Source organism: Eptatretus burgeri, chromosome 10, assembly GCF_056783735.1.
Source record: "Eptatretus burgeri isolate ZD-2024b chromosome 10, Ebu_testis_v1, whole genome shotgun sequence".
NCBI classification, from domain to species: domain Eukaryota; kingdom Metazoa; phylum Chordata; class Myxini; order Myxiniformes; family Myxinidae; genus Eptatretus; species Eptatretus burgeri.
Genome location: NC_140970.1, coordinates 42,045,336 through 42,057,742, shown reverse-complemented (window position 1 = coordinate 42,057,742; position 12,407 = coordinate 42,045,336). Strand labels below are relative to the sequence as shown.

Genomic DNA, 12,407 nt, shown 5'->3' with positions numbered 1-12,407 from the left:
GCAAAACTGTCAAACAGCATGTAACACACTGTTTGCTGTCGTCTTGGAAATACCGAGATGACTTTACAAAACTGTGCTCCAGACATGATTTTCCAGATGTTGTCACTTCCACTCCAAAAACTTTCAGTGATTGTACTTGAACCAGACAAAATGCAGGTTAACCTTTAACCACCATCATACGGATTTGCTATGTTTCACATGAGGTTCCACATCAGCCGTGTCATTTGAGCTTCATTAAGCCTCTCTTGTTCTCAATGAAGTTGAGCTTGTCATGTCAATGACATTCTGCATTTCATGACATTAGTAAGTATATAAATGTAATTTGTGCTTTCCACTTCTCAAGTTTGTCCTCCTTTCCTCAAACAATGAAACAAATGCCTCCCAAGCTTCAGGAGTTTCGATTTGGCTAGTTTGGCACTCCCATCTGAACAATTAGCCCCCAATGCTGTGACTCTGGATTCACATTTCACAAACTGTTGACTTGCCTTTTGTCAACTTGTATCGTACTTAATGTGAACTACTCCGATATCTTTGGATGTCCTTATCTTTCATCCAATTTTACCCAAATTCTTCAATGAACCTTCATTGACTGTAAAAGCTTTTTCTTTTTTTTGAAACCTTCAGGTTTTCCTTTTTGGCTTTGAAGTAACTTTGCTCTTATTGTTCTAATTATGCTTTGAAACACCATTTTATTTCTTGTGGTTGACTTTGATTTTGTTTTTGTGTTCCATTTACCTCCATCTAGGCATGATTACTGCTGTCGGACTGTCAAACCTTCAGTTCGTGGACCTCAACTCTTCACGGAATCTTTTTGTTTTGGGTTTCTCGATCTTTTTTGGTCTTGCCATCCCCAATTACATGAAATTGCATTGCAAAAGTTGCATTGTGACGGGTGAGCTTATCATTCATTTTTCAACTGACATTGGCCTTTGATGACTTCATTCTTCTTGATCATTTTATGACAGTCTTTCCTCTATATCCCGTTTTCTTCCCTGACTCCATTTATGCCCACTTAAGTCCTCAGCCCTGTTAATTCCACATCCTTCTGCTTTTTTTTCCTATTTCTTTGCATCTCTGCCAATAATGAGTTTTGTAATTTAGCTCACCTGTACTTGTAGTGTCGTTCAGCTTTCTGGGCTTAAAAATATTTTTGGGGCAAAACCTTTTGATACTTTTTTTTTTGACCTGAATGATGGGGATAAGAAAGGTTCAATCTTTCGGTCCCTAATGGAGAAGAATGGATGTCCTTATCTTTCATCCAATTTTACCCAAGTTCTTCAATGAACCTTCATTGACTGTAAAACTTTTTTCTTTTTTTTGAAACCTTCAGGTTTTCCTTTTTCGCTTTGAATACAACTGTTTGAAAGAGCTGATAGAGAGGTAGATCATGCAATGGTGCTCTTTGTTTGCAATTCCACCACAACTTGAGGCACATAGATGGTGTGAAGGAGTGCGTTATCCTTCAGCTGACCAATTTGATACTCGATAAACTGCTTATTTGGATTCCGGTTGAAATCCGGACATGGCACACTAAATTTAATTCACTTTTATCACTCTATATCTCCATGAGATTAATGTCAGAAGGAGTGAGTGGTTCCTCCACTCGGGTCTCTTTGACTGACTCATTCAACAAGAAATCCCAACTTAGTATTGCAGCTCTTGGGGCGGAAAACCATTGTCGTGTTGAATGACTTTTTACCGATTCAGGCAGTGTAATTAAAATTACGCTGCATGACGTCACTCCTCTCCCTCTTTGGCTGGTGAGGTTTGGAAGGTACTAGGTTCAAATCCCATTGGCCACTGGGCCTTACCCTTTACGATTATTGGTTCATGTAAAATTACATTGCCTTTTAAACTTCATCAGACACATCGCAAACTGAGCAACCAATTGGTGATCATCCATAGAGGAATTGAATTGAGGATGAAGGGGAGGGGTAAAGTTGTCGGGGGGGGGGGGCGGTGGGAGAGTTGGGATTTTTACATGATCGTCCTGACCATTCCTATTTACGTGAATACAAAAACACCTCTCTAAATGCATTTAAGGAAATGACTAACTAATCTATAAAAAAATTGCTTCCCTTATCCCCCCCCCCCAAGCCATTTTGTTACAATATCATATTTATGTGCTTTGCTTCTTGTGTGAATATGCAACTTTCAAAATGTCATGTACCTCCAGAATGTGTGGTGAGCATGCACAGAAACCCCAGGAAAACTGCCGTGTTTAGAGTGAAATAAAGTATATTGTATGTCCGGGATAAGGATTTTTACCTGAAATGGCTCGCAACGCTTTGAAAATAATTCGAAAATATTTGGAGAAGTACCTGTGAGAAAGGGCTCTGCCTATGCACAACAAAAGACTTAGAACTTTCTCAGCTCACCAAATGGACAGCTACCGTTCAGCAAACTCCCAACCATGTGGGCCAGTGCAAGGCATGAGTGGACAGACATAGCTACACCAACCACTGAGGGATTGCTCCCAGGGAATGGACTGTGTTTCTGGATTAGGTTCTTCTGAACACCGATGGGAAGGACATATTTGCAGATTTTGCATGAACAGAGAAAGTTTAAAATGATGACATATAATATTAAGTGTATGTGTGTTTTTTTGTTTCTCTTGGAGCTCACTGATATGGAATGTGATTCACCATAATGATTGTCATGATCTCCTGAGTTGATTAGGGTAATTAACGACAGAAAACCAGGAAGAATTACCATGTTTTAAATGCATGCCATGTTAAGTTTAAAACAGCAGCTTAATAGGTCCTTCCACGGCATGGCATTCTAATTACAAAATAAATAACAAAAAGAATGATAACATTGTGAAAAAGCATACATTAATTAATACTCATAATATTATCAACAAAAATAATAACAGTAGTATAATTTGCCAATAATAACAATGAATGTAAAATTCCTGCCCTGGCCAAAGCTCATCTGGGCTTCATGAAAAGCAAGCTAGTACTCAAGCAGTAGGTCCCTCCTTTTTGCATTTAATTAGGAACAGAACAATTATGGTTCACCATTTTTAAATATCCACTCCTTCGTCTAAATGCTGAAAATTTGTCTTTTTTGCTTTTGTTGTACTGTATATCATGGCATTTAAAATGCACTATCTCTCTCTCTTCTACCCATCTTTCTACCCACATTTCTCTGCCCCCTCCTTTTGCCTTGTGTTCTTGAAGGTTTTTTAGAGTTGGATCAGGTCCTTTTTGTCCTTTTGACCACGGAGATGTTTATCGGTGGTTGCCTTGCCTTCCTCCTTGACAACACAATTCCAGGTAACACTCCTGAAAATATGACTATTCATATCCTGTCTATCTCTCATCAATTGTGTCGTTGGTTGTTGTCTCCACACATGGGTTTCAGAAGGTGTGTGTGTATGTGTGTGTGTGTGTGTGTGTGTGTGTGTGTGTGTGTGTGTGTGTGTGTGTGTGTGTGTGTGTGTGTGTGTGTGTGTGTGTGTGTGTGTAACTAGGCTAGTGGCCAAATGAGGTTTTGGGTGGCATACCCTTACCCAAGGTAGAACAAGTCACAACCTATTTTTTCTTGAAGAGGGACGTTTGGGGAGTTAGAAAATCATCGTTGTGAACCTGAGATCATTGCACAACATTTTGAAAATTACGTTTACATATGTACCACTGCAGACTGCAAAAATGGATTTAATCGCCACAGATTTTGGCTCATATTGGCTCATATATTTGTTATACTGGTGCTACAAACACAAATTTGGTACCAAAATTTGAGGAATGATGACGTGTGTGTATGTATATATATATATATATATATATATCTGTAAAAACCATTTGTGATGTAACAAAGGCTTTTGTGTGACCTACAGGCAAAAATAGTGGAATTTTACTCAACAAATCAGCTTTGGGTTTACCAATAAATATCAACTAAACAATTAATTTCTTCATAAGTATTTGAGTTGTATTACTACATCTTACATCAAAATAACCCTCTATCATTCTCCTTTTTAGAAATATAACTCATAAAGATAAATCGGTTGAATTAATAGTTATTACCGAAACCATATGTCACCCCCCCCTAAAAGTAACCGACATTGATTAATTTATAATAGATGTATATGCATTAACCAAACAAGAATGATTTTAAATCCAGTTGCAGAAAATCAATTTTGAGCTTGATTGCCTTTTTCTAAAACTACTGATATACTGTATACTTATCTTTACTTATTTCATTTCAGATGGTTGTGCTGACAATTGATCTGCAATTATGGATCTGGAACCACCTGTTGCGAAGCGTCGTAAAATTGACACTGACCACTGCATCATATACTTTAAACCCCTCAACCCTAAAAAGTAAGAAGTTGTAAAGAACCTAACATTTAATGGTTTGAGTGCAATCTTCAAAGCAAGTCAAATCAGAAAAGATGACACTTACGAAAGTATCTGGCCTTTGCAACAAGACATATTGAGTCTTGATTTGAAAGTATCATTCCACAAATCGTGTCGGGCCAAGTATACCAGCAAGTCAAATATCTCCACATCCAACCCCAGTGAGAGTGACCAGCAGCCATGCACGTCTGCGGCAACAGAACACACAAGAATCAGCAGAAATGAAACAGCTGGGTTTGACATCAGGACTAACTGCTTCATTTGTGGAAAATCCAACACTTCCAGAAACAAGCTTACACCGGTATCTACAGGAACTGGACAGTCCACCAGAGAAAAAGTTCTGGCAGCAGCTGACAAAAGACAAGACAATAAAATACACATGCGCATGCTTGCCTTTCCAGATGTGTTCGCCTATGATGCCTAGTACCACAGGTTATGCTATTCACACTATATTTCAGAAAGGAACATCACTGCTGCAATTCGTAGATCAGGAGAGGAAACAATGGGCACGTTACATGATGAAGCTTTTGATGAACTGAAATGTTATCTGGAACAAACTGTGTTCTCCAAAACTAAGACAGTGACAACCCTCGTTCATCTGAAAGATGAATATGTTGGATATTTGGTTTTACTGGGTACCACGAATGCAGAACAGTATAAGAGTTGGAAGTTGAAGGAGCGATTAACTAAATATTATGGTGACCATATAGTCTGTGTAACATTTGATGGCCACACTGACATCATATGCTCTTCTTCTGTGACCTGATGTGATGCCCTGAGAAAAGCCACGATTATGCAGAGCATGACTGATGAACCAGAATATGAAGACATCCCGTCTGATGTACCATCAGCCACAGATAGTGAAATGCATACTTTGCATGCTGCAGCTGGTATCCTGAGGAAGCACATGGCTGATATCGAGCATGTTGGAAATATGTATGCACCTGTCGAGGAAACAGATATTCAGCACTGTGCAGAATTTGTTCCTAATACACTCTACGACTTTATTCAGTGGTGCACCAGTGAGAAATCACACACGAATGTAACCAGCTGTAGTGATGAAGGTGTTATGAAGAACAACCTGAGGACGATCGCCATTTGTCACAATATAATATCACAGAGCCGTCAAGTGTACTCCACAATAACACTTGGTTTAGCCGTGCAGGTGCATCATGAATTGGGAAGTAAGCATCTCATTGACATGCTTCATGTGTCCTATGATGAGGTGAGACGTTTCCTCACGTCTGTGGCTGTTGATCAAACTGCCTTGGAGGATATTTACATCCCCAAAGTTCTTCAAAACCTACGCTGCACCGACGATGACTGCAGGCAGAGCAGAACATGTCATTGTATCTCTGCAGGACTGACCTGCACTGAATTCTGCTCGTGTAGTGCAGACGATTGTCCAAATCAGCACTGATGAAGAGCGTGACTGAACTTTTAAATGTACTACATGTATTACTTCATGTAATAGATGTACATAAGTTACAGTGCATGTTATGAATTCATTATCGTCACATGTGAAAGAGCTTATATCAACATGATGTCTCTAAAAGTCACTTTCACAATTGTGTCAGAATCTTAAGTCAATTCTTCATGTTGCATATCTGCTTCGGGATTTCTATCGGTCAGCATTAGTGGGGCGACATATGATTTCAGTTATAACTATATAATTTCAGTGACAATTGTATCATTAAATATATTTTTCAAAGGGTAAATAAACTTGGATTATGTTGGTGTAACAAGTTTGACTGCAAGTCCAATATTTTTGAAGTAATTAATGGTTTTGTTGATATTTATTGGTAAACCCGAACCTGATTTGTTGAGTAAAATTCCACTATTTTTGCCTGAAGGTCACACAAAAGCCTTTGTTACATCACAAATGGTTTTTACAGATATGTATGTATATATATGTATATATGTGTATATATATATATATATATATATATATATATATATATATATATATATATATATGTATATATGTATATATGTATATATGTATATATATATATATATGTATATATGTATATGTATATATGTATATATATATATGTATGTATGTATATGTATATGTATATGTATATATATATATATATATATATATATATATATATATATATATATATATATATATATATATACATGTGTATATGTATATGTATATGTGTATATGTATATGTATATGTATATATGTATATATATATATATATATATGTATATATATATATATATATATATATATATATATATATATATATATATATATATATGTATATATGTATATATATATGTGTGTGTGTATATATATATATATATATGTATATATATATATATATATATATATATATATATATATATATATATATATATATATATATATATATATGTATGTCATCATTCCTCACATTTTGGTACCAAATTTGTGTTTGTAGCACCAGTATTAACAAATATATGAGCCAAAATCTGTGGCGATTAAATCCATTTTTGCAGCCTTCAGTGGTACTGATGTAAACGTGATTTTTAAAATGTTGTGCAATGATCTCAGGTTCACAACCATGATTTTCTAACTCCCCAAACATCTCTATTCAAGAAAAAAATAGGTTGTGACTTGTTCTACCGTGGGTAGGGGTTTCTCACAATTTTAGGCCCCTTTTTTAATTTGGCCACGAGCCTAAACCGTTTTAATAACAGTTTGATCCAGAGGTGAGTGGTGGTCAGGCTGGTTCGTGGGCATGTTCTATTTAAGGTAAGATGTGCATGATTTCAAATCGAATCAAATTTTGGTTTAATTCAAAAGACCCAGAACAAGTAATCCAATGACAAAAAGTTCATTTCCATCAGAGTAAAATACAATAAGAGGTGGGGGGGGGGAGAGGTAAATATAAGACTGCAACAAATAATAATCGCTCAATATAATCAAACAAAATAATGCGTTGTCGTAAATTATTTAAATTATACAATATTCTAAAGACAAGCATTTAGCAGCTGAATTGTAAAAGGAACAGGAGGTTGTTTACATTTCATGTGTTATCATATAATGGAATGTGTGATGGGAGTTTTAACTGTGACAAAAATTTGGTAGCATTCTGACTGGTGGGTCTGTAAAGATGTTTGAAGGAATTTACTCAGTCCGCCATTTTGACCTACCTAGTCACGTGACCAGAATGAGCTTTGCAATCCCTGTTATCAGTCAGGAGTGGAACCTTGCTGCCAAATTTCAGCCAGATTGGCCCAGCGGTTTGGCTGGAGAAATCGAAACACAGACAGGCAGACAGACGGATGGTGCATGATGACGATACCTTTTCTGGAATTCCAATTCCAGATAAGCTAATAATAATGACAATGACAATGGTACATAATGATAATAAGAAAGGTAATGGTAGGTCACTAAAATAAAAGGTGCTCGGTCTGTCCGTGCCTGCCTGCCTGCTTGTGTGTGTGCATCCGTCCGTCAATAATTGTCTTATTGGGGATACCACAAATCAAGCCCAATCTGCAAACAGGATGATACAGTTGAGTAAGGTGAGGATAGATTGTCTGGTTTCAATTTACATTAAAATAAAAACTTTCTCCTTCATATTCTTCTTCACTAATAATAATGGTGAATCTTATTCAATCCTGTTTCTCGTATCAGTAAAATGCTCACTATATTCAATACTTTTGTTTTTCTTCAAACATTTCCATTTTATTCATATCGCCTGATCAAATAGCATTTCCGATGATGCACCACCTTTTTAAAGCATCACAAAGCAGGTCACTCGACTTGCAACACAGGTGAGACAAGGATACGAACAAAAAAGCAGCTGATATTCAATAACTTATTTGCATGATTTTTAAAGGGTGAAAGTTAATTGGTTCACGAAAAAAAATTTTCACGAAAAAAATGAGTGACCACTCTATTCGTTATTGTTGTCTGTTGGGGAGTCGATCTCGTCGAAAAAAAAAAAAAAAAAATTACATTTTTTTTTATTTGAAATTTGTTCTACCCTTATTATCAGTATTTAAAATGGCGATTTCAGTTAATACAATGGCGATTTCGATGAAACTTGATTGGTAGGTTCATACCATGACCAAGTTGTGTGCAAATGAGAACCCTTGCTATGGACACCACCATTGCCGAGCAACGGGACTTTGAATTTTTTGAAAAATCATAAAAAAAATTGATTTTTTCGAAAATCAAAAATCTGGCCACGACCGACTGTGGGCAGTACATTCAGCCATATTGTCAAAAATTTCCAGCCGGATCCTATGAAAACTGTCGGAAGAGATAGACTTTGAATGAACCCTGGTCGAAAACAATAAAAAAAACGAAGTTCGTTATATCCCAGAGGCTATGAGTCAGATATACATGAAACTGGTATGGTAGGTTCATGGTATGACCGAGTTATGTGTGAAAAAGAACCGTTGCTATGGACCCCTCCGTTGCCGAGCAACGGCCAAAAAAACCTCTAAATGTGGGGGTATTTTAACAAAAAAACAATCTGCAGCATTAACCCTTGAAGTTAGAATCATGAATTTTCTTGTGCTTAATCCTCAGGTCATTCCCCATCGAACGGGCTCATCGCGTCAGGTTCTATTGAGTAGGCGACTACCATGTCCGCCTACCGGCTTGTCTGTCTGTCTGTCCCGAGCATAGCTCCATGGGTTTTGATCTGATCCTGATAAAATTTTGGTGGGAGGTTTATATCATGATCTAGTTGTGTTTTCCTGAGAATGGGCATGGTGTGCCCATTATGGGCGGAGCCACGCCCAAAAAACATGTGTTTTTAGGGGGCAGCCGATTTCAATATGCATCTTCTCCGAGGGGTTTTGTCGAATCTGACGGGGGTTTCAGTATTCGGTTAGCCCAATGGCACCTGCATAGCCCCACGGAGCTCGATTTTTCATTTTCGTCACAAGGTCACGAACTGAGAAAATTGCGAATTTTGACATAAAAAAATCATATGACTGCCCAAACTTTGAGAGCGAGGATGACAATATATTTTATGCATAATCTTGAGGTCATTCCCCACCTAAAGTCTTGAAACCATTTTGCTCCATCTCGAACACCTTGCCCGTGGCGCCCCCTTCAAGTTTGTTTTTATGCTGATTTCATCAAAGTATGGATAATCCGAGGAGTGCGAAATGCCATATAGCCTATATGATGTTATATTGTTTCTGGAATGTTCCAGAGGAAGTTTTGCACCAAAGGTCATAATCCTTGACCTTTGACATTTAAAGTTCACAAAGGTCAAATTTTCAAAGTTGTGGGAATCGAACCGGGTTTTCGACATTCTTCGACGAACTAACTCCAATAAGCTAAAGCACGCGTGTTTCCTGTTTCCTTATTTTAATGTCCACAACATTGTTTTGTGACCTTTAAAGGTTATGCAAAGGTGAAATTTTGAAAGCTGTTGAACAAAACCGGGTTTTCGACATTTTGCAGCTAATAACCTGTCACTCGTACCACATCATGTTGATCATTTTTATAACTTGGTCAAACATTATCACATTGTTTCATCCTTGACTTCTGAAACAATCTACATCGTCAAATACCGCTCGTGAACCATCGTCATCTTCAGACTTGTTTTATTTATTTTCTCAAGAAGCAACAAGTCTTACATTCTAGAAAAGATAATCTGACATTCCAGTCAAGATATAATAATAAATGTCAGTGTGTGTCCGTCCTTCAGTCCGTCCATCTGTCACTTCCATAAGTCCATAACCATGAAACCTCGCGGCCCCAAACTTTGAATGCATACAAAGGGAACCCTGAGGTGGTCAGGTCAGGTATGGGAGCATGTGCCAGAACAGCGCGTCGCTGCGTCCACTTTCCGCCGGTACTCCAGGGGCCTCCGTCTGGCCATCCCCCAGGCAGATGCCAGGCCCATCCCCATCTCCTTGAGATGATGGTCAACCTGCTGCAACCACGAGGCATGTGGTCGGCCCACTGGCCTCCTCCACTCATGAGACTCCCTCGCTGAGAGAATCTGGTGAGCAGGATCAGCGTCAGGAAAACGAGCCACATGTCCATACAGCCGCAACTGACGCTCACGGACTATGCAGGTAACAAATCTCATCCGAGTCTCTCTCAGCAACCGCTCGTTGCACACAAAATCCGACCAGCGATAGCCAAGGATTCTCCGAAGAGACCTGGTACCAAAGGAATTAAGTCTCAGTCTCGGATCCTTGGTCAGAGTCCAAGTCTCGCATCCATAGAGCAATACTAGAAGTACCAAGGACCTGAAGACTGAGACTTTCATCCTCCCGCACAGGTACCGGCAGCGCCACACCCCATGATCCAGTGAATCCATGACTCCCCAGGCCCGACCCAGACGTCTATTGACCTCTGACTCACAGCCAGCAGAGACATGAATATCACTGCCAAGGTAAGTGAATCTCTCCACGACCTCAACATCCTCACCACAAACAGATACAGACAGGACAGCAGCATCCAAGATGTCACCGAAAGCCTGGATCTTAGTTTTGACCCAAGAAACCCGTAATCCCAGCGGCTCCGACTCCTCTTTCAGCACCTCGAGGGCCCCCAAAAGGATGTCTAAAGTCTCCGCAAAGATGACTGCATCATCGGCAAAATCAAGGTCCGAGATCTTGACATTCCCAAACGATGCACCACAGCTTGATCTCTCTGACATCCTCTCTAAAATCCAGTCCATACAAGTGCTGAAAAGTGTGGGGGCCAATACATACCCCTAACAAACTCCAGTAACAACTGGAAATAAGTCAGAGATGGTACCACCACACTTCACAGCACTCTCAGTACCAGAGTAGAGTTCAGACATCAGATCGATCAGTTTTGGTGGCACCCCACGAAGACCAAGAATCCTCCAGAGGACATCCCGATTCACTGAATCAAACGCTTTACAGAGATCAACATAGGCTGCAAGCAGCCCCTGCCGAAACTCTCGTCTGCGTTTGGTGAGGACACGAATGGCAAGGATACGGTCAATCGTTGACCTCTTTGGTGTAAAGCCTGACTGCTCTGGACGCTGGTGCTCAAGCAGATGGTGGCGAACCCTATCAAGAATTATCCGAGCAAAGACCTTACCCGGCACTGAGAGCAGCGTCACCCCTCGGTAGTTGTTGCAGTCTTGGCGATCACCCTTCCCTTTCCAGAGAGGGACAACAAGGCCCCTCTTCCAGTCAGTTGGGATGATGCCTGTGTTCCAGGCAGAGCACAAAACTGCATGCAACGACACGAGTGCAGCATATCCACCAGCCTTGAGAAGTTCAGCATGGATGCCACAGATTCCTGGAGCTTTGCCCCGTTTCAACTGGTTCACCGCAGCCCGTGTTTCCACAAGCGAAGGTGGACCACAGTTGATTTGAGGGTCAGCAACAGGGATTGTAACACCCTTGACGTCCCACTCGACAGCTGGGGGATCAGCCTGGTAAAACCGCTCAAATAACCGGCCCAGCGGGCCTTCACTTCAGACTCCTCTGTCAAGAGCCTACCACTCTCTGCTCGAACTGCAGTGCTCCGAGGGATGGGCTTGGATGAACGCAATGCGCGAATTCCCCTGTAAGCGGGACGAGAATCACCTGTCCACAAGTGATGCTCTACCCCCTCACAGATTCCTCGCACATCGGCCTCCTTGTCCACCCTCAGTACACGTACAGTTTTACGCCTCAGCTCCCTGAACAGCTCAGCTCTGCCATTCAGCCTGGCCCTGCGACTCTGGTCAATGGTATCCAGTGTCCCTTGAGAGACAAAATTCTTCTTTGCCCTGCGGTGAGCTCCAAGACATCCACCGGCAACATCAAGGACGGTGGTCTTGAAGGCACTCCACAACTCTTCAGGACCCCCCAAAGCACCCAGACCCCCCAAGTGTCCACTCAGCCTGTTCGCAAACTCCTCAGCTACTCTCTCATCCCTGAGCTTGCCAACATCCAGCCGAGGCTGGGATGGTACCATTCTCCAGGATTTAAGGTGCAGCTTTAGAGTTGCTACAACAAGCCTGTGGTCAGTATTGAGGAACTGAGCACTCCGGTAGACCCTGCAGTTCTGGATCATCATCCAACGACCGTCAATCAGGACATGGGCAA

General features: G+C 40.3%; 1 protein-coding gene across 12 annotated transcripts in view; it reads left to right on the top strand.

Moving 5' to 3' along the window:
• Positions 1-12,407, top strand: part of LOC147018401 (solute carrier family 23 member 1-like) — a 203,798-nt gene that overhangs the window by 178,532 nt on the left and 12,859 nt on the right. For 11 of the 12 annotated variants that reach the window (XM_085898009.1, XM_085898010.1, XM_085898007.1 and 8 more), the window contains 2 exons: positions 746-892; positions 3,183-3,278. In XM_085898009.1, coding sequence (XP_085754135.1) covers positions 746-892; positions 3,183-3,278 — 243 coding nt within the window. Of the gene's footprint in view, positions 1-745; positions 893-3,182; positions 3,279-4,207; positions 6,197-12,407 lie in introns of those variants that run through there. The other variant, XM_085898006.1, reaches the window with a different exon arrangement.